General features: G+C 38.6%; 1 protein-coding gene across 1 annotated transcript; it reads left to right on the top strand.

Moving 5' to 3' along the window:
* The first annotated feature begins 455 nt into the window (after positions 1 to 455).
* On the top strand, positions 456 to 21,936 carry tmem87b (transmembrane protein 87B). Its single transcript, XM_062058405.1, has 19 exons — positions 456 to 642; positions 4,073 to 4,133; positions 4,210 to 4,301; positions 4,382 to 4,516; positions 4,613 to 4,666; positions 4,749 to 4,917; positions 8,033 to 8,094; positions 9,533 to 9,716; positions 9,801 to 9,900; positions 11,481 to 11,574; positions 12,626 to 12,697; positions 13,790 to 13,898; positions 13,981 to 14,039; positions 14,120 to 14,223; positions 14,296 to 14,369; positions 17,485 to 17,555; positions 17,657 to 17,709; positions 17,801 to 17,831; positions 17,922 to 21,936. Exons 1-19 carry the CDS (start codon positions 526 to 528, stop codon positions 17,961 to 17,963), a joined length of 1,683 nt encoding a protein of 560 aa, XP_061914389.1. The 5' UTR covers positions 456 to 525; the 3' UTR covers positions 17,964 to 21,936.
* The last annotated feature ends 5,918 nt before the right edge of the window (positions 21,937 to 27,854 follow it).

Genomic DNA, 27,854 nt, shown 5'->3' with positions numbered 1-27,854 from the left:
GTACTGTATGTGGGCTAATTGGAAGGTCACATGAAGTTTGGAGCTCTGTAGCAACTGACTGTACAGAAAGTCGGCGACCTCTTTGCACTATGCGCTTCAGCATCGGCTGACCTCTCCGTCAGTTTAAAACTTCCATTTTCTTATGATAAAGTTGACTTTTGGAATATTTAGGAGCGAGAAAATATCACGACTGGATTTGTTGCACAGGCGGCATCCTATGACAGTTCCATGCTGGAAATCACTGAGCTCTGAGAGCAGCCCATTCTTTCACAATTATGTTCGTATAAACAGTCTCCATGCCTAAGTGCTTGATTTTGTGGCAGGTCCAAGTGATTAGGACACCTGCTTCTGATCATTTGGATGGGTGGCCAAATACTTTTGGCAATATAGTGTACATGTCAACAATGACCTACTGTGCTACTGGACAGGGGCGCTCTCGTCTGGTGCGTTCAGGGCGCCTCGTTGAGGAAAGAGTTCATAGTCACACGTCACGCGTTTCGTTTAGACAGCGCAGCAGCTGTAAGAATGAATACGCGGGCCAGGCATGGGTTATGGACACTTCTTTACATACTTGTACTTATTGATACAGAATCAGCGGTGGCAGCGCCAGAGGCAGGGTTTTGGAAAACCACCGCTTTAAGTGTGAGTATAGCCTGGGAAGTTACACCGGCTAGTGGCGGGGCTAGCTGTGTTAGCCGTGTTATGCTAGCTTGCTGTCATCGGAGAGAGTGGTGTTAATGGTTTTTACCTGCACGCTAGTACGTGCATAAACGTCATCCTAACTGTTTTATACACATTTCCTTACAATGTGTCGTTGAGTATGACATATAAAGAGATGCGTAATGATGTTGTCTTAGCAGCTGGCTAGCTAACTGGCTGGGAGTGTATTTGTCAGGATAGTTGTGATCATCTCCGTTCTAATCTGGCTTCATATTTACTCAGTCCACTTTGTTTAGCTATATCAAGCCAAAGTTATAAATAATTCAACTGCAGAGACGTTTCGCTTGTCCTCTGTTGTCTCTAGTTCATGATTGACCTGCACATTTCACCTGTCAATCACAAGCTTTTAAAATAAGACAAACATCTATGATTTTGAGTATTGTTCAAGCTAGTCTAAATCACCAGCATACCTTTTACAGCAGTGCTTCTCAAATAGGAGGGACACTGGGATACAGAGTTGTGTATAAAGAGAATATGGCCAACTCGGTTTCAGACCATCTCTTTAAAATGATTGGGCGAAAGGCACTCACGTGACCAAAGGGTGCCATGTTTGCTTCCAACTTTGAACTGGCCATAGCTGAAGCTATGCATACACTTCACTTCTTCATTCGACCTCTTAACGGAAGAGTTGTTTTTGCCATGTAAACATGCATATCCGGTGGGACGGCGTGGCGAAGTTGGGAGAGTGGCCGTGCCAGCAATCTGAGGGTTGCTGGTTCAATCCCCACCTTCTACCATCCTGGTCACGTCCGTTGTGTCCTTGAGCAAGACACTTCACCCTTGGTCCTGATGGGACTGGTTAGCGCCGTGTATGGCAGTTCCCGCCATCAGTGTGTGAATGTGTGTGTGAATGGGTTAATGTGGAAAATAGTGTCAAAGCGCTTTGAGTTCCTTAAAAAGGTAGAAAAGCGCTATACAAGTACGACCCATTTACCATTTTCCATATCCATACACAGTTGACATACTGTTTTTTGTTTTTTGATATGTTTCATTGATTTGTATGATTACAAACATACAAGCAAGTCAACAGTCAATTAGTTATTGATTGTACGTTGTACATAAATCAAGTACAAAACATATATATATATATATATATATATATATATATATATATATATATATATATATATATATATATATATATATACACACACACGTTAGGTCAGAAAAAACACAAAGGCTATATAATCCCTACAAGCCTGTTTCGCAGGTTTCCCTGCTCGTCGGGGGAATTTATTGACGAGCAGGGAAACCTGCGAAACAGGATTTATATAGGTGTACAGCTCTGGTAATGGGTACATTCGTACCCACCTGCACAAATGTACTTCAAAATGTAACAATCAAAATAAATATGACTTTTTTTTGTTTACTAGGGCATGCATATATAATATGCATTAGTTTGACCATTTAAAATCAACGATAATAAAAAGGAGATGCTTGGAAATAGCATAAAAATGCCCCAAAAACTTGGAAAAACGCGATTCATAGCGTTACTTTTTGGTGTGACCATCATGAGCGTTCTGTTCAGGTATATTTCTTTTATATTTTGATAAATCATATTTATGTATTACTAAATTATTAAATAAATTGGTATTGATCAATATTTAAGCTGTGTGTATTTGATTTCAGTTTGCTTTTGACATTTTATTCAGAATTGTAGTTGAAACTTTTACAACCTTGTGTTGCGCTCATAATGGCGTAACCTAAGTAGATTTCATTTAATGATCTTATTTTGAATATGTATTCCCTTTTTTACATTTAGTATATTTAAATATTCATTTATAAACATTGAATACATTTCAAATATCAAAAAAATGTAATTGCCTTCATCTTATAGGGTAATGTTTAGTTACACCAAGTCATGAGCGTAACACTAAGCTTCATCACTTTGACTTGTAATATCTCTAATTTTGGTGGTGTTTTATGCTTTTTTCTTTTTGGAACATGTACTATACATATAATACAATAAAGTCCCATATAAAATTATGTTTCTAGCAATACTTTAATTTTGCCTTTGAAAGTAACACTCCAATGTCAATTAGTGGAGCTGTATTGAAAGTAACACTCCAATGTCCATTAGAGAGTGGTGTACACATAGCCTTTGTGTTTTTTCTGACATAACATATATTCTGCTCTACCCCGGTATTGAGCACTGTATAACGGCTAGACCACAGAAACCTTGACTATATATATATATATATATATATATATATATATATATATATATATATATATATATATATATATATATATATATATATATATATATCTCAATCAATCAATGTTTATTTGTATAGCCCTAAATCACAAGTGTCTCAAAGGGCTGTACAAGCCACAACGACATATATATAAATATATATATATATATATATATATATATATATATATATATATATATATATATATATATATATATATATATATATATATATATATATATATATATATATATATATATATATATATATAAATAAAATACAGGCCAAAAGTTTGGACACACCTTCTCATTCAATGTGTTTTCTTTATTTTCATGACTATGCCCTTGTGGTTGGAGTGTCTGCCCTGAGATCGGTAGGTTGTGAGTTCAAACCCCGGCCGAGTCATACCAAAGACTATAAAAATGGGACCCATTACCTCCCTGCTTGACACTCAGCATCAAGGGTTAGAATTGGGGGTTAAATCACCAAAATGACTCCCGGGCGCGGCCACCGCTGCTGCTCACTGCTCCCCTCCCCTCCCAGGGGGTGATCAAGGGTGATTGGTCAAATGCAGAGAGTCATTTCATCATTGGTACTTTAACTTGAATTTACTTTGTAGATTCTCACTGAAGGCATCAAAACTATGAATGAACACATGTGGAACTATGTCCGTCCATCCATCCATTTTCTACCGCTTATTCCCTTCGGGGTCGCGGGGGGCACTGGAGCCTATCTCAGCTACAATCGGGCGGAAGGCGGGGTACACCCTGGACAAGTCGCCACCTCATCGCAGGGCCAACACAGATAGACAGACAACATTCACACTCACATTCACACACTAGGGCCAATTTAGTGTGGAGCTATGTACTTAACAAAAAAAGGGTAAATTACTGAAAACGTGGCTTATATTCTAGTTTCTTCAAAATAGCCACCCTTTGCTCTGATTACTGCTTTGCACACTCTTGGCATTCTCTTGATGAGCTTCAAGAGGTGGTCACCTGAAAGGGTTTTCACTTCACAGGTGTCATAGTTTTGATGACTTCGGTGACAATCTACAATGTAAATAGTCATGAAAATAAAGAAAACATATTGAAATGAGAAGGTGTGTCCAAACTTGGCATATGTATGTATATGTATTATTTTCTCCTCGGCAGACCTCAAGACCGCTACTGTTAAGGAAATCCATGTACAAAGACACGAGCATTGAGTTGAAAGGTGAGATGCACTCTGAGGTTTGCACAAATAATACACACCCGTCTTGCATTGACCCTCTTGAATGTTTAACTTTCAGTTGTGTCATTTGGCTGTCCTGAGGAGGTAACTTTCACTATTCATTGGTATCTGAAGTACTACCCCTGTCACAACAATTTCAATAATATTGAAGTAAGTATAATGCATTATAATACTGATAATTAAGTCTGTCTTGGCTTGCTAACAAGATGAATTGTTTGCATTATCTGTAGGAAATGTATGATCGAACGCCACTGAGTCGCGGGCTGAGCCTGGATCCAAATCCCAGTGTGCAAGGAGAGTACATTGAGCACAAACACAAGCCAATAACATGCAACAGTGACCTGCGCTCCTTTCCAATGCTAAAAGTAGGTTTTTTTTGTGTTGCATTCCTTTTGCTTATCACACTCACACATGTGATTGTGGTATTTATTACAATATGTCACCTCGTCCACTTACTGCAGAAAGCTAAGGCGGGGCCACTTCCTGTGAGTCCACCAGTTGAGGGACAAGTGTTGGTCAGTAAAGCAATGAGATGTTAAATAATTAGTAATTGAGTTTGACATTATTTTGAAGCCTGTGTTGCTTGCATCATTGCAGGATGCGAGTGAAATCAGATGGCTTACCGAGGAGTATGAAAGCAACACAAAGACCAACAGCAGCGCAAATGTCAAAGACAATGTCGTAACCTCCACTTGGAAAGATGGGCCTTACCTACTGGTGGTGAAGATTGAGCCCAGTAAACAAGATGCTAACTGGAATTTAACTGGTGAGAAGAATTTTTTTAACCCCCCACCACTTTGGATGATAATCCTCCAAAAGTAACGGCCACGTGAAAATAACCCTGAATACTCCGACATTATTACAGTTGTTAATAACAAACCAAATTACCAAAGAACAGTGAACAAAATACAGTTGAACAGCAGAATTGAATACCCTGGGGTAGAGTTGTCCCAATGCAAATAGTTTGGTACTGGAACAGTACTAAATACATTTTGGTACCCTTCAAAGTAAAGGGGACCGCAAAGATGTCATTATTGGCTTTATTTTAACTGAAAATCTTATGCTACATCAAACATACGTTACTTATTGCAATCAAAGAACAATTTTGGCAATAAATAAGATAGTGCACATACTAGACAACTTCTCTTTTAGTAGTAAGTAAGCAAACTATTCTAATATGGCTGCTGACGTATGCAGTAATATATTGTGTAATTTCCGATGTATTATTTTGTCAAAATTATGAGGGACAAGCGGTAGAAAATGAATGGATGGATGTGTTATTAATCTTAAATGGGTAATAAATGATAAATTGGTCATACTTGTATAGCGCTTTTCTACCTTCAAGGTACTCAAAGCGCTTTGACAGTATTTCCACATTCACCCATTCACACACTGAGGGCGGGAGCTGCCATGCAAGGCGCTAACCAGCACCCATCAGGAGCAAGGGTGAAGTGTCTTGCCCAAGGACACAACGGACGTGACTAGGATGGTAGAAGGTGGGGATTGAACCCCAGTAACCAGCAACCCTCCGATTGCTGGCACGGCCACTCTACCAACTTCACCACGCCGTCCCATTTACTGTTAATATCTGGTTACTTTCTGTTTTAACATGTTCTATCTACACTTCTGTTAAAATGTAAATAAACACTTAACATTCTGTTGTTTGGATAAGTTTTGGGGGATACTACCCATTTGGGTATCAATCCAATACCAAGTAGTTACAGGGTCATACATTAGTCATACTTAAGGGGTAATTGCACTTTTTTTGGAATTTTCACAATCAATATGAGAGACAAGTTTACCCCGCCTTCTGCCCGAGTGCAGCTGGGATAGGCTCCAGCACTTTCCGTGACCCCGAAAAGGACAAGCGGTAGACAAATTGATGGATGGAAGAACACCTGTTTTTTTTTTCTTTACGATTTTAAAGATGATAAAAAATGCTTGAAAGATGCGGCGAATGGGAGTCACCATTGTAGCCTTCAAAGCCCTCTAAAAACAACTTCAAAACCCTCCAGCTATGTTTTATATACACACTGCAAGTCTATTTACTGTATAATGTAGTAACAGACATGTTCATAACATTATGTAATATGTTCAATTATTATCGTATGTTGATAATTGTAATCATTTCTGGGACTGATTTATTCCGAGCATTGATTTCTGTTTCCATAGCAGCGCACGTCTGACTTCTGGCAACAACTTGTGTTCCTACTTTCGGAATCAAACACGAGTGTGTTCTCTAATCATGGCAGACTTGGTATGAGACAATGAAGACGACTATTTTTGGACGAATGAGGATTTGCAACTTTATACTTTTGAAGCTAACAATACCGCTGCTTATAGAAGCGAGCACAAAGGAAGAGTGAGACGTTGGAGCAGATGGAAGCTGGGAAAGGGGGATGAAAGTGATTTTGACACTATAAATATGGAACTTGTAGCCAAGTTATTTTGATATAAATGGATTGCTTATTCAAAATTAACAGGAAATGTCCCCAGCCCGCTGGACCAGACGAACAACTGTCCATCGAGTGAGCCACTTTAATATCGATCATAATACATGCAGCACGCCACGCGTGTTAGTACAACTACAGTACATAAACTGTCTGGCTAGCTCATTGCTCTACAAACAAAAGATGAAATGTGGGCTAATACTTTACAGATACTGTAATGTGATTGTTCATGTTTTTCAGTCAGTACAGATTGGTGTCGTACTGCAGTGTTGTGAATTACAAACCCAAACGCCTTTCGTGTTGACGTAGAAGCTAGATTATTGCTTTCCGTAGTTAGCTTTTACAGCTAATACTGAAGCACGCCAAAGTGGAAAAATAATTTGTCAGTGTTCGCTCTTACAATAACAATGTCGCTACAGTTGGTTATTATACGGATTACGAAACGTTAATGAAGTATTGTTGATGTTTTTTAAGGCATTTTAAAGTGATTTAGACGTAGAATTGATTGCTCCCATTAGCTGCATTGCTAGCCACCTAGAACGAGACAATTTTTATTTGTTAGAAAGCGAAAAACACAACAACTTTTGTCTTTTTATCCAGAGACGTATTTCCTGAGTTTATAAACAATAATAAAAGACAAAATATTTTGTCATAATAAAAAATATTGATTATATATTGCTTGTCTACTTGGTATAGTTACAGTCGATATTTGTATAGATCTACACATTCAGGAACGCTAGCTTGCTGTTAGCGGTTAGCTATTTTATTTGCCTACGGTGTGTATCAAAGCATGTTTAGCTATTCCTCGTCCTACTGGGATGATTATTGTAGGAAACATAGTTTTTGTTGCCATGGAGGTGAGGATTAGTGATTGAAAGTAGCTAAAACACTGGACAAACGTTTGTCACTTGCTAGCTATGTTTTAAAGCACCGCTTGTTTATAGCTTCACCTTTATCGTTAGTTTTTAAGCTAAAATACGTCCATTCTCCATCTTGTTAACTCACGACATGCGCCTCGGCTCATATTACCAGCAATGTCACCACAGTGCGCCATCATGTCCATGAAAAAAAAAAGTACCGGTATTTTTCAAAGGAAGTATAGTACCTTTGAATTCATTAATACCGCGGTACTCAATTAGTACCGGTATGCCGTAAAACCCTACTCTTAGGTAATCTTTTTTTCTGAGTTTTATGGAAAGATTTCTGGAAAAATTAGTATGGGTCGCCATCTTCATGCAATGCAGCAAATCTCGCAAGCTTAGCGCTTGGGGAAAAAACAATTTTTTAGGCTGTTGATCAGCGCTACTCTTTATGTATCAGGGAGTGAAGTATACACACATACTACTACACTGCCTCACTAGCTGGCATCATTTACCCTAGCACACATTTGATTGTTCATTCCTAATTATTTGTTAATTTGTGTCTTTACAGTGACTGTTGTGATGAAAGGAAGCCATGGCTACATATCTGTCACAGAATACCCTCTCATGATTGTGAGTCGACAACATTTTGTGATTATAATTTGATGCAGCTATTTCTGTGTGGATTGTTTTTTTGTCCCGGTGCTCTGTTTCCTTTTCACACTTCAAAAACATAGAAAACACAAACTCTTCCAGGTTCTGTCAGAAACATGCAGAAATTAAACATGAGTCAAGGGATGTTTTGTGTGGATATAAAATACTGTAGTGTCTGCTCAGATGTTGTAAGGATAACATAGAGTTGATCGATCAGCAGTCTCTTCATTTAAGGGAACATGTTAATGTTGGCTGCAACCACTCAAAATATCCCACACACCGTCTCGTCTCCTCTGCCTTATTTTACTCATATGTTCATCCAATCACCAGTCAGGACTCTGCCTGGACAAATTCACAACCTCACAGACAGTCAAACATAATATAACTCCAACACCAACCATATCTAAAATAGGAAAATGACTAAAATAATAATGAAAACAGTATTTATAGTGATAATAAATTAATTTATGTACAGCTGCCATGCTGGTTATTGCCATTGTGTCTACTAATACTGTCACCTTAAAATACACTACTGTTCGTGTAATTACACGCCGGGTATCGCTAAGCGTGCAAGCTGCCGGAAGAGCAGCAGCAGAAGAAGTAGTCACGTCATACCGTCCCAGCCAGTAGGGATTTACGGGTTTTTGAAGGGAAAATGAAAGATGTTCTAAAAGCTGGCTTATTATTATAGTTCTTATAGCTGTTGTTTATCAAGGAAACAATCAGTGGCAGCACTTATAAGATAAGATGTGATTCAGAATAATTTACATTTACAGAAATATTACATTATTGGTGGGAATTGCTGCATTCTGAAATATTGGCAATTTTCTTACTGTGTTTTTTATTGTAAACATGCCATAATGTGGTGTTGTATCCCCATGCTTTGACAGTAACATCACTATTTAGAATTTTCACTCACCCAAAAAAATTGTAGCATTAGATCATTTTAACAACAGAAAAAAATACACAAATTGTAACTAAGAATAAAATGAATCCATGGATATAAAAAGTATAAAATACAACTTGAATAAAAGGTAAGATATGAAATGTTTAATACACAATTGTACGTGTGTACGCTTGAACTACTTTACGTATTAGAAAAATTAACCTGAAAAGTCAAAATCTCATATTTTGACCTTTAAAAAAAAACGTCCTTTAATAATAATAATAATAATGGATTAGATTTTATATCGCACTTTTCTATTGTTAGATACTCAAAGCGCTCACAGAGGCTGCTCTTATCACATGTAAATTGTCCTTACGTTGTGAAGGACAAGCAGTCCAAGGTGTATTTGGAGAAGCGGTATAAAAAATAGATTGATGGATTTGAAAAAGGATTTATCTGCTTTTTTTTTTTTTTTTAAATGTAAACATTCCCCAAAATGTAGTATAACAGCTAGCATGTATTTGTTCACAGTTCTACATGATCATGTGTGTGGTCTACATCCTGTTTGCCCTGCTCTGGTTTATGTGGGCCGCCTGCTATTGGAAAGATCTACTGAGAATCCAGTTCTGGATCGCTGGGGTCATATTCCTGGGAATGGTGGAGAAGGCGGTCTTCTGCGCTGAATATGAAAACACCAACACTGTTGGTTCTGCTTGTGAGTATCCAGTGATACTGATAAGACATATCCCACCGACCTTTTTGTCTTTGTAGGTAATAGTCCCGTTTGGCTTGTTTTCAGCTCCAGGCCTGCTGATCTTTGCCGAGCTGGTCTCTGCTCTCAAGAGAACTTTAGCCCGATTGCTTGTCATCATTGTCAGCCTTGGCTATGGCATTGTTAAGTATGTCAGCACATGTCTGTACTAGGGCTGGGCGGTATACCGGTATTACAGTTAATACAGGTATATTTTAGAAAAATATATATATTTGAGACGATACCGTCATACGGGTATCTTTTTATGTGAATTTTTTGCGGCCGGTGTGGTGCGCCACCACCTTTGGCCCCGGCAGGCACAGTAGCTTGGAGAAGGGTCTGTTGTGCGTGCGGAGTTGCGACCGCGCACTGCAGACACCGATGACCCCCCTGCCACATTCACCTTACCCCACAGCCTACATGCCCGCACCGTAGCTCCGGCAGCTGGCGGGGGCGGGCGCCGGCTCCTCTTTTTTAACCAGAGGTAACAAGCCGGTGCAAAGATTCAACAAGGACAGCCGTCAGAGCCGACAAACTTTCGCTGCTAACTGCGAAAGCTAACAAATACAGTTCAGTTAAAACCTTTGCTGACGTCACACGTCGCTTGGCAGTAGATGCCGCCTTTTAAAAGCACTCACACGCACGCACACGCTGCTCTTATAAACTTTTCTCTACTGCATATGACATATATATATATTTTTTTTAAGTAATGCAATAATTACTTTCCCTAGTAATTAATTACATTTATTAAAGAGTAATTGCATCCATCCATCCATCCATTTTCTACTGCTTGTCCCTTTTGGGGTCACGAGGCGTGCTGGAGCCTATCTCAGCTGCATTCGGGCGGAAGGCGGGGTACACCCTGGACAAGTCGCCACCTCATCACAGGGCCAACACAGATAGACAGACAACATTCACACTCACATTCACACACAGTGTTGGGACTAACGCGTTACAAAGTTCATAGTTTGGCCGGGGGTGCGACTTATATTCAGGAGCGACTTATGTGTGAAATAAATTAACACATTACCGTAAAATATCAAATAATATTATTTAGCTCATTCACGTAAGAGACTAGACGTATAAGATTTCATGGGATTTAGCGATTAGGAGTGACAGATTGTTTGGTAAATTTATAGCATGTTCTATATGTTATAGTTATTTGAATGACTCTTACCATAATATGTTACGTTAACATACCAGGCATGTTCTCAGTTGGTTATTTATGTGTCATATAACGTACACTTATTCAGCCTGTTGTTCACTATTCTTTATTTATTTTAAATTGCCTTTCAAATGTCTATTCTTGGTGTTGGATTTTATCAAATAAATTTCCCCAAAAAATGCGACTTATAATCCAGTGCGACTTGTATATGTTTTTTTCCTTCTTTATTATGCATTTTCGGCCGGTGCGACTTATACTCCGGTGCGATTTATACTCCGAAAAATACGGTAATTAAATTACTTTTTTGGTTAAGTAACTAGTAACTATAATTAATTATTTTTTTAAAGTAATTTTCAGAACACTGCTAGTAATGTGGTTTTGAGTTTAAACTTAACGCTTTGCACGTTTTGTTTAAAATACCGATATAAATATCGTACATAGCAATTCAGCCTAAAAATACCGTGATATCAGTTTTGGTCCATATCGCCCAGCCCTAGTCTGTACACACTGCAAACAATAGTTGATTCATTCGAGATACTTACTTTGCGTCTCTATCCTTTAAGGCCTCGATTGGGAACAGTAATGCACCGAGTTGTTGGTCTTGGAATTCTTTACTTTGTCTTTGCTGCCATCGAAGGCGTGCTGAGAATAACCGGGGTGAGATTCTGCCTGTAAATTAAAAAATGTTTTCTTTGATGTTAAACGGATGACAACGGTCACAATTTATCATCTCAGGAAACATCAGGTTTTCTGACTTAATACTATATGTCAAAGCTATTCATCTGGCAACCTAGGGGCTAAATCCTGCCAACATTTTTGTTGCAAATTCCTTAAAACACGAGAATGCTCCTGTTGTATAGAGGAACTTGGACCACTGTTAACACATTGGTAGATCCTTGCATTGACATGTTAACCTTGTTTTCAAACACTGGGGCCAAACTTTTGATTTAGTTCCTCAAGGGACCCTTTTAAGTCCTCACATTTTTGTCAGTTATATAATGTGATTTACGTAAGCTGCTGTAGCTTGTTTACTTCAGATGCAGTCAGTAATCATTTGTTTAACTTCTGTATTTATAGTAGTAGTGTTCCTCAAGGTTCCATTTGGACTATTCAATGGTGGTCTGTGAGTTCAGTTCAAAAAACACTTTTGCAGCAGAAAACAACACTAGAGTGCTGTCATAGAGATGATCTTTGGCTAGCTTTTTTTGCAGTATGTCCGAAAAACCAACGTCTCTTGTAACTCAAACAAAATAATACAAACAAAAAAACAATAACTATAAATGTTTACTTTAGAGGAGGATGCTGGTTCTCCGGAATATACAAAATAAGACTAATAGTGAAGGGTGAAGTCTGGCCCCCCGGTCGTTACCTTTCTAGAAATGTGCCACCCAAAACAATTAAGTTGGATATTTCTGCAGTACTGCAAAAATAGTTGAACTTCAGTTATGTCCACAAGTTAGAATATCATGTTTTTGTGCTGATGCATTTAAGGATCGGGACAACGGCCCAGCTCTCATTACAGCAATTGTTTTGGCTGTGTTTGACTCCATCATCATCTGGTTCATATCCTTTCAAAAGTCAACTAATCTCAGCTCGTTTGTCATCATTTGGCTCTTTCTGGTCAGGTTACCGGTTTCACTTAATGTACATCAGTGAATGCTTCTGGTTTTCTCCACCTCCTCGTGTCCCTTTCTTTCCTTCTTTCCAGGCAAAAGACTCTGACTTGGCCCTACTGGCCAACATTCCCCTGGCACTGCTTGACTCCTCTCTATGCTGGTGGATATCCTTCCATGCACATGCAACCTTTCCTTCTGTGGCTTCCCTTCTTTTGAAACACTTAGACCGAGAGAGGCTTATGTGCAGTTATACTGTAGTTAAAAAAAAACAAAAAACAAATCAAATAATACAAACTAGCATGATTGGGATTAAGACAGTAATACATTCTGCCATGTAGCCCCTCTTAGTCTAATATGATTAGCATGCCTTCTCTAACCTTTGCTTCTGCATGACACTGCACTACTTTTTTCAGGTTTTTAATTAGGATGTGTATACTCACTTACCACAACATTAGGTACATTGGCACATCTTAATGTGTCCTATACAAGTAGTTTACTGTTGTGGTTGTCATTTGTAGTGGTATTGAACTGCAAAACATATGTCTTGTTATTCAAATACTGAAGATAGCATATTGTGATCATAATTTTACGTTTTTATTCATAGCTAGGAAATTAAGAAACTTTAGCTTTGCCTTAATGCCGCCACACATTGCTATACTGTAATGTGATTGCTCACCTGCTCTCAACCCCTTGGGTAAATATTTGCTGGTGTATGCCAAAGCAGCTGCCTATAGGGTGATATCTTTCAAACCTTCTGCAAGCATTACATCCACCCTTATCCGGCGTGTAGCTCATAAACTGCACTTTATGTAACACACATTCACACGCACGTACAGACACACACACACACACTCATTAGGACTGCTTTTCTGTGTGTTAATGCCATTGATCTTATTTGACCTGAACAACAATTTTTATTCAATTTAGTTTGTAATTGTGTGAAATACTTTTTTTTTTTTTTTAAATCTGTTATTTTATATATATATATATATATATATATATATATATATATATATATATATATATATATATATATATATATATATATATATATATATATATATATATATATATATATATATATATATATATATATATATATATATATAGGCGGGCCGCATTTGGCCTGCGGTTGTAGTTTGGACAACCCTGATCTAAACTGTCAAAATGTTTCACTCTCTAAGTCTCCGTATTGATTGAATGCAGTCCCTGGTAGGTTTAAGTTGAGCTGTGTGTTCACCTTAACTACCGGTTACATATTTGTCAGCCTGGCTCAAACTATCAAGACTCTTAAACTGAGGAGAAACCCAGTCAAGTTGTCCCTCTACAGGCACTTCACAAACACGCTCATATTTGCTGTCATTGGTGAGTATACCACAATAAGACACATGTAATCAGTCACATGGAGGTATGTTAACAGACTCACCCATGATCTGCTGTCCATCAGCTTCCATTATTTTCATGGGATGGACAGCAAAGAAATTCCGACTAGCAGATTGCCTCTCGGTGAGTACGTTTATTACATTTATGTTGCCTTGTTTGGAAAATGTAAGGGAATTCCTAACTGGGGCCCATTTTGTGCTCAGGATTGGATTGAGCTGTGGGTGGAAGATGCTTTCTGGAGGTTTTTGTTCTCCCTCATTCTGCTTGTCATAATGTTTCTATGGAGACCATCTGCAAACAACCAAAGGCAAGTTCATCTTCAGCACTACTTTTATCCGTATCTATTCCCCCCTTTTCTCACTGAACGTAACACCCTCAGGTACGCCTTCACGCCTCTTATGGACGACTCAGACGATGAGGAGATTGAGGAATTTATTGCCTCTTCAAATGGTGGTACGATAACATCTCAGCAATATTGTGCACTTTATCCACTTTTTACATATACACTGTAACGTCACACCTGTTCAGTGTAATAGATGTCATATATCACACACAACAAGGTAACAAGGACACAAATGTTAGAGGTGGTATTCTATCGGGCTGCAGTTATCGATTATTTTTGTAATCAAGTAATCTATCAAATAGTTTGTTCGATTAATCGGATAAAACACACATCAGTGTTTCCCATAAACTGCCAAGATACCTGTGGCGGTATGGGCGTGGTCACCATGACATCATCGAGTAATTTGCATAATTTACTACAACGATATGATTTTCTCTAAAAAGACTCAAAAAATGTATACTTACTAATTAATAATAACAGTTTTGTTTTAAACATCCATCCATCCATTTTACAATATAATTACAACACTTTATGTACATATTTATATACAGATTTGAACAATAAGTTATTCACTGAAATATATTTATTAATTGTGGTTCTTACAAAAAATATATCTTATAAAATATAAAAGCTAAAATGTCTCAAAGCTCTGCCCCTTTAATCAGTGCATACTAAATAATTTAACTTTAGCCTACTACTACAACCTTATTATTTACCAGCAACATAAAGTGAAACAGAGGCAGAGGTGTCCTGCCACAGTCAGTAACAAATAAACAGAAAACAGTAGTGGTCAAATACAAATAAGGCAACATTATTTTTTTGCCTGAGAAGCTGGACAGGAAAAAAAAATAAAAATAAAAATAATTTTTTAAATTTTTTTTATTTGTGGCGGACGTAATTCTTTCGTGGCGGGCCGCCAAAAATTAATGAATGCGTGGGAAACACTGCACATTATAGCCTTAGTGTGTATTTAAATGTTATGCTTGCCAATGAATGCACATTATCGAAATTGAATTTACACTTTTAACATGTGTGCATTAGTAAAAAAAAAGTAAAATAACTGTACCACAAGTATTAACTTTCTGTGTTGGTTTTGGATTATTTGGACCATGGGTGGGAAAGATTGTCTCAATTGGTAAATTGGTACTTATATATTGATTCAATGTACTTTGGCGAAGGTATAATGCTCATGTTCAAAGAAAAACAATATTGAAAACATTCACTATATGGCAGCACAATTGCAATGATTCAAATTAATTTAAAGATTTAAAAAAAATATTTGGGACGTCCCGCGGGCCAGATTGTGGACGCTGGCGATTTTAGGGACCCAAGCTCTAGACTATTATTAAAAGGGAACTGCACTTTTAAAAAAAAATGTTGCCTATTGTTCACAATCCTTATGAGAGACAAGAAGACAATTTTATTTATATTTTTTATATTCTAATTTTTAATAATCTGCTCGTTCCATGTAGCTAGCAATGCACCTAATGGGATCAATCTATTCTGCCTCTAAATCTCTTTGAAAATGCATCCAAAAACCGTCAATAATACTTCATTTATATTCCATAAACTGTATAATAACCAAGCAGTATCATCGTTATTGTAAAAAAACAAAAAAACTGAGGAATTATTTTTCTAGCGGAGTAACACATCGTCTTGCGGTGGCATGCTACGGTATTAGCCGTAAGCTAGCTACTGCCTCAGCAGCTGAATGGCTTTTGAGTTTGCAATACACAGCACAATGCGATAGGACACCAATCTGTACTGAGTGAAAAACATGAACAGTCATATTACAGTATCTGTAAAGTATTAGCCCACATTTCATGTTTTGTTTGTACACAGCTAGCTCGACAGCGTATGTACTGTTGGTGTAATAAGTATGATGTGCTGCATGTATCATGATCAATATTATAGTGGCTCACTCGACGGACAGTGGTCTGTTTGGTTCAACTGGCCGGGGAAGTTTTTTTCCAGTTGATTTTGGGTAAGCACTCCATTTACTTTGGCATCGCTTCCACATTTGCAGCGTCAAGTCACGCCAACCTCACTCTCTCGGCTTCCGTCGGCTCCAACATTTCACCCTCTGTTCGTGCTCGCTTCTAAAAGCAGCAGTTCATCCCTCGTATATTCGGCTTCAAAAAGATAAGATTGTAAATCCTAATTTGTCCAAAAATAGCCATCTTTGTCATATATTACCAAGTCTGCCATGATTAAAACACACTCGCATTTGTTTCCGGAAGTCGGAACACACACTTGTAGCCGGAAGTTGGAAGTGCCCTGCTATGGAAACAGACATAAATGCGCTGAGGAAATAAGTTCCGGTATTGCTTAAAATGACCAAAATGTGGTAAATATTGTACATATTATTATGAACGTGTCTGTTACTACATTATATATTTGCTTGCATTGCAGTGTGTAAATACAAATGTTGATGGAGGGTTTTGAAGTTTTAGAGGGCTTTGAAGGCTACAGTGGTGACTCACTTGCAGGCCTTTATTAACATCTTCAGAATCCTAAAAAATAAAAAGACATATTCTTGTCCCTCATAAGGATTGTGAACGATAGGCGAAATTCCAAAAACAGTTCAGTTCCTATTTAATCTCTTTGTTAATTTCCAATAATAACTGTTTACTTTCTGCTGTAAACTGGTTCAATCTACACTTTACTAAGCACTTGTTTTTTGGTGTTTCAAGCTCGGTGAGCTTAGCTATTACTGTAGCATGCCTGCTCCTGGCTAGCTCTCGGTGTGTAACAGTGATAATAATACTTGATAATGATATTTAAGATACTAAGAAATGCTGTTTATTTGCTTTAATGGAGGTGATTATTATTAGTTTAGGAGAGCAGCTCCACACTGTGTATGTTTACCCATCATTGGCTGCTAGCCGCTTATCAGCCAAAGAGGATCAGCGTTTTTGATCGACGTTAAAAGACAATAATTAGCATTGGCCGATCACATACTTTTTCACAAAACTCGGCTGACACCAATTGGTGGCCGATCTATTGGCACATTCGTAGTTTATTTTATGATATTTAGCGCCTCTTCTCCTGTGAATTAAAGGAGTTGAGAGATGTTTGTCATGTTTGGTGGTCATAAACAGGCTCTTGGAACACGTATTACTGTTACAATATCATTAAAAGTCAATTTTGCATAATAGGATACCTTAAATCGCAGCACGCACACCTGTTATTTTCAAATGTTTACTTGTGTTTTTTCCCCCCCAGCTGATGGCGTTAAACTGAGAGCTGCAAAGAGTGACACCAATGGTGCTGTGAAATCTCCAGAAACAAACGCAGTCAGTAACATAATATGCAATAATTCTGCTGTTTCTGTTAGAGCTGTTTATGGAGTTGAGCAGCAGGGGGCTGTGTTTACACTCTTTTTGTCCCCATGCAGGAAGAAGACCTAAAATGGGTTGAGGATAACATTCCCACTTCTCTAGCTGATGTGTAAGTGTCCTTCAGAATTTATTTTTATTCAGTTTAGCTCAGTGTTTGCAAGACTTAGGGGTTTTGAACAATGTCTCATTTATCATTGCAGAGCTCTTCCAATCCTTCTTGACTCCGACGAGGTACTACTTTTTAAGTCAAGGCCGTTATTGTGGGTTTTAAGGTAAGAATTATCGCCTTAATGTAAAACAAAATGTACTTTTACTGTGCAGGAAATCATGACGACCAAGTATGAGATGTCCAAGCTGGAGTGAGGGGACACCTTACTATTTAAAGCCTTCCGCAAAGGTAGTGGAGAACAAAAAATAGGCGGCTGCTCGTGACCCTGCTGTCGAAATCAAATGTGCAGAAATAGGTGTCATTGCTGGTGGCGGGCCATGGCAGAGTTCTAGGGGGAGCCTGTGCTCATTTCCTTCAATTTCCACCATCAAAAACAGCTGAAGAAGAATCAGTTTAAGCCTTCTTTTCCAAAGAGATGAACTACTTTTATATTAAGTGCTGTATTTATTTCCGTTATGTTGATATGGTGTTTTTTTTATTATTGCAAGTAATAACAGAGGGCCTCATGCATGAACATACACTGTCTTGGTGAGACTTTCAAATCAGACGCTTATATATAAAGGTGGGGCGAATTCAAAAGCTTTTGTAAACACCAGAACTTATTTATTAAACTTTCGCATTACATTTACAAAGTGGGATTTAGGAAATAATATATAACATATAAGTGTGAAGACGCTGACATGAACTTTGGAAAAGAACATTTTGCTTCTATGCATTTTGGCCATCAAAACTGTGCCTACTTGTGTGAGGCCTGATGTGATATTCCAAAAGTCACAATACCTGTGTGTGTGTGTGTGAGTGCGAACATGATCAACTATCATTAGTACAATTTAAAACGTGTTTAGTAGGGGTGTGGGAAAAAATCGATTCGAATTCGAATCGCGATTCTCACGTGCGATTCAGAATCTATTCTCATTTTTAAAAAATGTATTTTTTTTATTTTGTATTTATTTATTTAAAAATATATATTTCATTTTATTTTTATTTTTTAAATTAATCAATCCAACAAAACAATACACAGCAGTACCATAACAATGCAATCCAATTCCAAAACCAAACCCGACCCAGCAACACTCAGAACTGCAATACACAGAGCAATTGAGAGGAGACAAACGACACAGAACAAACCAAAAGTAGTGAAACAAAAATAAATATTATCAACAACAGTATCAATATTAGTTACAATTTCAACATAGCAGTGATTAAAAATACCTCATTGACATTATCATTAGACATTTATAAAAATTAAAAAAAATAACAATAGTGTCACAGTGGCTTACACTTGCATCGCATCTCATAAGCTTGACAACACACTGCCCAATATTTTCACAAAGATAAAATAAGTAATATTTTTGGTTCATTTAATAGTTAAAACAAATTTACATTATTGCAATCAGTTGATAAAACATTGTCCTTTACAATTTATAAAAGCTTTTTACAAAAATCTACTCTGCTTGCATGTCAGCAGACTGGGGTAGATCCTGCTGAAATCCTATGTATTGAATGAATAGAGAATCCTTTTGAATCGGGAAAAAAATCGTTTTTGAATCGAGAATCGTGTTGAATTGAAAAAAAAATCGATTTTGAATCGAATCGTGACCCCAAGAATCGATATTGAAACAAATCGTGGAACACCCAAAGATTTACAGCCCTAGTGTTTAGTATAGTGTAACCTTGAGGGGGTCTTGGTGTGTGTCTTTGGAAATAAGCAGCAATACTGTGTGTTAATAAGGAATTGTGTATTTATTTGTGTTTAAAGTGTACTTATGTCTGCCCATGTTTACTATTGTTGTGTTTACATTAATGTATTCTTCAGAGCTGGACCAATCTCATACTGTAATGGGAAAAACGGCAATTTGTTCTTCTTTATTGACCAAGTTTGCTTTGCTCACAGCACTCTTGGATGTTGTCGTCATTGTGGAGTTGGACGCTGTTGACGTGTGTGATGGTTTCAGTGGTTAGCACAAGCACCCCAAGAGGGTTAAAATGTTTCATGATTGTTTCCATGTCAAGGGTTGTAGGAAGCATGGGATATGATATGTGTTTATCTTGGCGAGTGGCCGACTTTGTTTAACGTTATAATTCAGGAGGTGTGTGGGGTTACACGTGTCATTTTTTTTTCATGCACATTTTTCTCAATGATTGAAATGAGATTTTATGCAGGAGTATGTTTGTTTCCTGGGCTGTATATTGCTCCATTTTGGCAATAAAAAAATGAAGGTTTTTTTTACAAAGGTTGTAATGTTGCGTCATCCCATATTTATGGTAATATTTGTTTCTTTTAAAGTGGGCTCAAAAAGGGATTGGATACAAACACTGCATTTTGAATTGGTCGTTGTGGCGAACATTTGTGACAAGGGGTAATGAAACACAGAAGAAAAGACTGAAAGAAGTCCACTGAAAACAGAAAATGTGTCTGATAGTTTTAACATACAGTAATAGCATACATTTTATCTGGCAACACAAGTGAGTACCAAGGTAAATGTATACTACTTTGTAGTGTGTAAGTGCGAAGTAAGTAACTGGAGCGGTGGTTTATCGAAGGGAAGCAAGAATTCCAATATCTGAAGCAGAGCACGACCGCCTTGCTTAGGAAACTTGTCAGCATGGCAGTTTTCCAACATGATGAGGATAGAATAGGAGAGACTTTATTTGTGCCACAATGGGGAAATTATGTGGTTGCAGTGCAGATACTAAAAGTCCACAAGATAAGGTGAAAACAAGAGGGAACCATTGGTTTTTCTACACAAAGTAAAACAACGAAAAACCAAAAAAACAGCAATAATTAATGCATATTGCACACATACGAATGCACCATTCACAGACAAACAACACCCACATACACCCCGGTGGCCTCTGCAGTGCTCCACACCATCATCTGCTGGGGTGGGAGACAGGAACAGACCCAACAAAGCAACCAAGTGAGCTTACTCCGTCATAGACTGCCCATTCAATGTTTCAATCAATGTTTATTTATATAGCCCTAAATCACAAGTGTCTCAAAGGGCTGCACAAGCCACAACGACATCCTCGGTTCAGATCCCACATCAGGGCAAGGAAAAACTCAACCCAATGGGACAATGAGAAACCTTGGAGAGGACCGCAGATGTGGGGACCCCACCCCTAGAGCGACCGGTGCAATGGACGTCGAGTGGATCTAGCATTATATTGTGAGAGTCCAGTCCATAGTGGATCTAACATAATAGTGAGAGTCCAGTCCATAGTGGGGCCAGCAGGAGACCATCCCGAGCGGAGACAGGTCAGCAGCGCAGAGACGTCCCCAACCGATGCACAGGCGAGCGGTCCACCCCGGGTCCCGACTTTGGACAGCCAGCGCTTCATCCATGGCCACCGAACCTGTGCCCCCCTCTCCCTCCACGAGGGAGAGGGGGGCAGAGCAGAAAAGAAACGGCAGATCAACTGGTCTAAAAGGGGGGTCTATTTAAAGACTTTAAGATGGGACTTAAATGTTAGCCCCTGGCAAATGTTCATTCAGCACGGGTTAGCGAGAATCCATCAATGACAGCGGTGTCAAACTCATTTTAGCTCAGGGGCCGCATCGAGGAAGTTTATTCCCACGTGGGCCGAACTGGGGAAATCATGGCATGATAACTTAAGAATACAACTACGACAACTTCAGATTGTTTGTTTGACTTTGGCCCAAAAGAGAACAAGCACATTCTGAAAATGTACATGTCACAAATAATACTCTAAACAAAACAATTCAAGTTAGTCGAAAACTGAGGGAAAAACTGGTGCAGTTTCGAAAAACACATTGAAGAACCCACTGAACTTAATACTTTGTCTCATCTACAAAGCCGTTAAACTTTAAGTCACAGCCTATCTCTTCGAGGTATCAATGCCTCATTTGTCATTGCACACATTAATGCAGAGCCAACTCAACAAACCCTACAAACTGAGGTAGACACTATTCAAGAAGGTTTTAATCAAAAATCACACATTTCTTTAAATTTCCACAGGCGACAATTATTTTCACAGAACTATATCAAGGTGCAGTGTCTCATGCAGCATTTTAGGTGGGGTTACCAATCGTTTATTTTACTCCTGAAACCTGACATCTTTTAGCTTTCACAAGTGCATCAATATCAGGTGTCACAATTTCAGGATGCCATTCAAGTGCTTGTGCCCGTCGCTTTGTTTTATTGATGCTCATTAAAGAGAAAAGTTGCTCACAAAGATACGTGTTTTCCCATCCACTTCCGTGAATAAGTAGGGGATGATACTTTTTCATTGGAACAACCTGCGCCCACTTTCCTCTTTTTTGACAGGGATATTTTGTGGGAATGTGTTCAAAGCAGGTTTGACTTTTCTAACATAAGTGCTATTGTGACATCTGGTGGACACATTAAGAACAGCAGTTTATTTCATTTTAAAATGCAGCTCATTTGTTATACTTGGCAAACTCAACTCACGGACCGCATGTTTTACATGCTGATCTCGCGAGACCGAAGTGTCAAATATATGCTCGTTCATCTCCGTGAGGCCCGTCCATCCGGGAACTACCTCCGCAGCCCTGTCTCTTCCTACTCATCCCCTTCGGGCTCTCCACGCGGATGCCGGTGTGGCAGAGCACCGCAGATGTCATAAAAATGCCACCCCTTGTAGTACAGTCTCAAAAGGGCCCGAACCAAATGGCAAAAAACATGAAAACAGGAGGGAAAGACCAAGAACACAAAGGAGGATACACAAGAGCAGAGTTCCCGCCACCAGCAGTCACTACAGATGCGCCATCTTGAAAGGTGACGATTTGTGTGCTTTTGTAATTGTAAGTGTTTTCTGTGTCACATGAGACCACAGAGGTCCACGCCACATTAAAAAGCAGTCCTTTCAAATTCAGCACCTCAATTTATGAGTTTAGACCCCTTAAAATCAAAACACTTTTATCTTAAATTGAAATGAACACTTAACGAATACATTGAAACAAATGTTAACATGTAAAATTTTAAAAAGAAACACTTTTAATATGAAATGCTCCCTCCCACCTCCAAAGGCATGCACCTGGGTATAGGTTGATTGGCAACACTAAATTGGCCCTAGTGTGTGAATGTGAGTGTGAATGTCAGAGGTGTGGACTCGAGTCACATGACTTGGACTCGAGTCAGACTCGAGTCATGAATTTGATGACTTTAGACTCGACTTGACAAAATGTAAAGAGACTTGCAACTCGACTTAGACTTTAACATCAATGACTTGTGACTTCACTTGGACTTGAGCCTTTTGACTTGACATGACTTGCTACTTTCCCCAAAACCTAAAGCTTAAAAAGTTATTTGGGAGCGCTCCGTTGCTTTCATTTTGTACGTGTCTGTCTATCAGCGTGTGTGCTGCGTGTCAGCGTGTGTGCTCTCAGTACAACAGCCAATCAAATTAGATCTACATTGTTTTCATCACACAGCATTCAGCCAATCAAATTGCAGGACAACCAATGAACAAGAGTTGTCAAACAACGCGCCAGTGAGAAAGATTTATACCAAAGTTGGTTTCGTTCGGGTATAAAAACTACGACTTGGTCAACAAAAAACGAATTGCCGTATGCAAATCATGCAGTTCGAATATTACAGACGGAGACGCAACAACTTCCAACTTCGTTCGACATTTGAAGTTGCACAAAGAAGGGTAAGTTTTGAATGTAAGCTAACGTTTATTGGCTAAGTAACATGACTTTTATTTGCTGTGTAGTTAAATCAGTGAGGCTGTAAACTCACTGCTAACGTCATAACCATAGACATCTTATAAGTAGACGCAGCATCGAACGCTACTGCTTACTGGCGCAGACGAGACGCGGGGCCGCCATCTTGGAGTGGTGATCCGCTCCACTCAGTGCAATTCATTTGGCAGGAGCAATGAACTGTCAGCGCATTTAATTCATTTTACCTCACTGTATACCACTCATTTTCACGCGCTTTTTTGTCATACGTGTAGCTATGATAACAGACACATGTTTTATTATTCATAGTTTGCTTAACAGTAATATAATATTCTTATATGCTATAAGTGACCCGACGTCCGAGATCAAAACTGGGAATATAAGCCCAGAGAAGGGGGAAAAAAACGGTCAGCTATTTTTAAGTTGAAGAAACAATATGATTACGTTATATATACATGCGTATATCCTACATAAACAATGTATGAATACATTAGATATCTATATATCTTATATACCGTATCTCTGTTGCTGCAGCAGCGGAGAGTTTATTCTGTCTTGACACTTTGTATTGATATTTTGTATTACATTCTTCCCTTAAATGATAATGTTTACAGTGATTGTTATATATGTATTTTTAATGTATGTCGCTTTGGATAAAAGCGTCTGCCAAATACTTAAACATATATAAACACCTGAAAGTCTTTATATCAGCTAAAACCACCAATCTCTTTCACTGGATTCAGAATAAAACCAAATGCTGTTTTACCCAACAATGTTAGTATTTGAATATTGTTACTTGAAGACTTATTCCTGGTTACAGTTATACTGTTAAGAAAGTATTGTCTTATATTTTGCCTAAAATGAGAATGCATCATAATCAGTGGCGGATGGTGAATTTTGTTTTAGGTGGGGCTGAAAGTTTGTAAACCAAACCCCTGTAGGGGGGTCATCCTCCCCCAGAAGATTTCTTTGTGATTTTCACATACAAATATTGAAGATCTTTGCTTCTTCTCAACTCTGTGGTAATGTTATTTTCATAAAATACAACCAATAGTACATTAATGTTAAATCTTACTTGTGAAAAGTAATCCCCCGATTCCTATTTTCAACAGTCCGCTCATTTGAGCAGGAAAACGCTGAACACCAGCCCGGCATCTTTGTTTTCTACCTGTCAACTGTCAGTTTAGGCTGCTCGCCGGCTCCTCATCACCACTTCAAGATGCAATTTGCTTGCGTCACAGCAACCAATACCGCGTCTACTTATAAGATGTCTATGGTTATAACATCATTTCAAACACAGCAATATGTTGCGTCCACTGCAGTTTGCTACCTTATTCATACTTTTTGTCAAGTGATTTTTTTAAGCAGGGTTGCATGAGGTACCTATACTTAACGTTACGTTAGTCAATGTATCACACACAGTAACGGCGGTCAGCAGCACCGCGTATTTTAGCCACCTACAAAAAGACAAACATAGTCAAATAAAGGTCAGTTAAAATGTATACTATATTAAGAATATGTGTACATATTGCATAGGGCCCTGACATCTAAAAAGTACAACTCTGTTCATTGTTATAATCATGTATTTGTTATGTTTTTCATGTGTTCGCACACATCAACACACATACAGTATGAGATGAGATCAATGAGATAAGGTAAGAACAGAATAGAAACTGCTGTGGAACTAGTTACAATGCAATATGCCATGGAAATACAATGTTAACACTTTTGTACAAATAAGTACAGTTGCACTTGTTTTTGCAAATGTGTTTATTCTGTAAAGGAATGAGTTAAATGTTTAAAATTGTTTAAACTATTAAAATGACTGGTTAATAGTGCTATTATGAATTGCAATGTCAGTACTATTTTTTTTTCATGCTATTTCAAATGCACTTGTTTTAATAAATAAATACAGCGGTTTAAAAGCATACACAATCTGTGTAAAAATATTAGTCTGTGGTTAAAAGGACTTGAAAGGACTTGAAACTCAAAATGCAGGACTTGTGACTTGACTTGAGACTTTCCAGTCTTGACTTTGGACTTGACTCGGGACTTGCCTGTCTTGACTTGGGACTTGACTCGAGACTTGAGGGCAAAGACTTGAGACTTACTTGTGACTTGCAAAGCAATGACTTGGTCCCACCTCTGGTGAATGTTGTCTGTCTATCTGTGTTGGCCCTGCGATGAGATGGCGACTTGTCCAGGGTGTACCCCGCCTACCGCTCGAATGCAGCTGAGATAGGCTCCAGCGACCCCGAAAGGGACAAGCGGTAGAAAATGGATGGATGGGGCACTACTAACCACTATGGTAGTTTTAGGAAGTGAAATGGGTTATACTTGTATAGCGCTTTTCTACCTTCAAGGTACTCAAAGCGCTTTGACACTATTTCCACATTCACCCATTCACACACACATCCACACACTGATGGCGGGAGCTGCCATGCATGGCCCTAACCAGGATCCATCAGGAGAAAGGATGACGTGTCTTGCTCGAGGACACAACGGACGTGACTAGGTTGGTAGAAGCTGGGGATCAAACCAGGAACCCTCAGGTTGCTGGCACGGCCATACTTGCCAACCCTCCCGATTTTTCCGGGAGACTCACGAATTTCAGTGCCCCTCCCGAAAATCTCCCGGGGCAACCATTCTCCCGATTTTCACCCGAACATCAATATTGAGGGCGTGCCGTGATGGCATTGCCTTTAGCGTCCGCTTTATCACCATACAAACAGCGTGCCGACCCAGTCACATGTTGTATGCGGCTTCTGCATACACACGAAAGTGACTGCAAGACATACTTGATCAACAGCCAGACAGGTCACACTGAGGGTGGCCGTATCAACAACTTTAACACTGTTACAAATATGCGCCACACTGTGAACCCGCACCAAACAAGAATGACAAACACATTTCGGGAGAACATCTGCACCGTAACACAACATAAACACAACCAAACAAATGCCCAGAATCCCTTGCATCCCTGACTCTTAGGGGGTTCCATATACACCCCTGCTACCACCAAACCCCCCCCCCCGACCAATCTCCCGAATTCGAAGGTCTCAAGGTTGGCAAGTATAGGCACGGCCACTCTCTTAACCCCAAGTATTGTATTGATATTCTACGGCAGACCTGGGCAATTATTTTGACTCGGGGGGGTCAAATATAGAGAAAAAATGTGTCTGGGGGCCGGTATATCTAATTTTTAGGAACACTAATACAAAACCTCACAATAATGTCTGATTGAATGCTAAACGTGTTATGACATACCACCTTAAAAAACAGAACGGAATCTCAAGTTTTTTAACTGAATGAGGCACCCAGAATGTACATGAAAATAAAGAATTTACGCTATTAACTATAAACGATAAAACACTGAATATTGACAACATGAACGTCACACCCTCTCTCAATCGACATATTTTACAATCAAGCGAAACGCAACAAAAATGCAACAAATACAGCGAAATATGAACGCAAAGGGTAAAAAAAACAAAAAAACACCTACTATCTACTCTGTGGAAACGCTCCCACACTGCTTGGTGCCTCGTCTGAGCTGCTGTGCCTTAGATTACCATAGTAACTAGTAGGGTTGTACGGTATACCGGTATTAATACTAATGAATCATATTCGGTACTATACGGCCTCTGAAACGTAATAAGACACATGAGGACTTTGAATATGACCAATGTATGATTCCGTAACTACTTGGTATCAGATTGATACCTAACTTTGTGGTATCAACCAAAACTAATGTAAAGCATCCAAACAACAGAAGAATAAGTCATTAATACATTTTAACAGGAGTGTAGATAGAACATGTTAAAAGAGAAAATAAGCAGATAATAACAGTAAATGAACAAGTACATTAATAATTCATTTTCTACCACTTGTCCTTCATCATTTTGACAAAATAATAGAATGGAAAATGACACAATATGTTACTGCATATGTCAGCAGACTAATTAGGAGCCTTTGTTTGTTTACTTACTAATAAAAGACAAGTTGTCTAGTATGTTCACTATTTTATTTAAGGACAAACTTGCAATAAGAAACATGCCATTAATGTACCATAAGATTTTTTGTTAAAATAAAGCCAATATCTGGGCGTGTTTGTCTCGAATTCTCCCATAGAGCTGTTTCGTAAAAACTTTCAAGCACTGTTAGACAAATGTAAATCGGACTTGTCCAGGTGGGCTGCCCTCCCCCTCTCCCTGGTTGGCCGCACTAACCTCATAAAAATGATTTTACTTCCGAAATTTTTATATCTCTTTCAACACATCCCTATATGTCTCAACAAATCATTTTTTGTTGGCCTTGATCAACAACTTCTTGCTTTCATTTGGCAAAACAGGCCAGCCCGCCTTAGGAAAGCCATTCTACAGCTCCCTAAGACGGAGGGTGGTCTAGCACTTCCAAA

This window comes from Entelurus aequoreus, linkage group LG09 (assembly GCF_033978785.1).
Source record: "Entelurus aequoreus isolate RoL-2023_Sb linkage group LG09, RoL_Eaeq_v1.1, whole genome shotgun sequence".
In the NCBI taxonomy this organism is placed as follows: domain Eukaryota; kingdom Metazoa; phylum Chordata; class Actinopteri; order Syngnathiformes; family Syngnathidae; genus Entelurus; species Entelurus aequoreus.
Note: the sequence above shows the minus strand (reverse complement) of the source record. Positions and strands in the feature narration are given on the sequence as shown.

Excerpts from the sequence above, each read along its gene's own strand:
- tmem87b (XM_062058405.1), top strand. The coding sequence starts at position 526 with ATGAATACGCGGGCCAGGCATGGGTTATGGACACTTCTTTACATACTT. Across the intron at positions 4,302-4,381 it reads ACAATTTCAATAATATTGAA|GAAATGTATGATCGAACGCC; the intron begins GTAAGTATAATG and ends CATTATCTGTAG. Across the intron at positions 14,370-17,484 it reads TATTGCCTCTTCAAATGGTG|CTGATGGCGTTAAACTGAGA; the intron begins GTACGATAACAT and ends TTTCCCCCCCAG.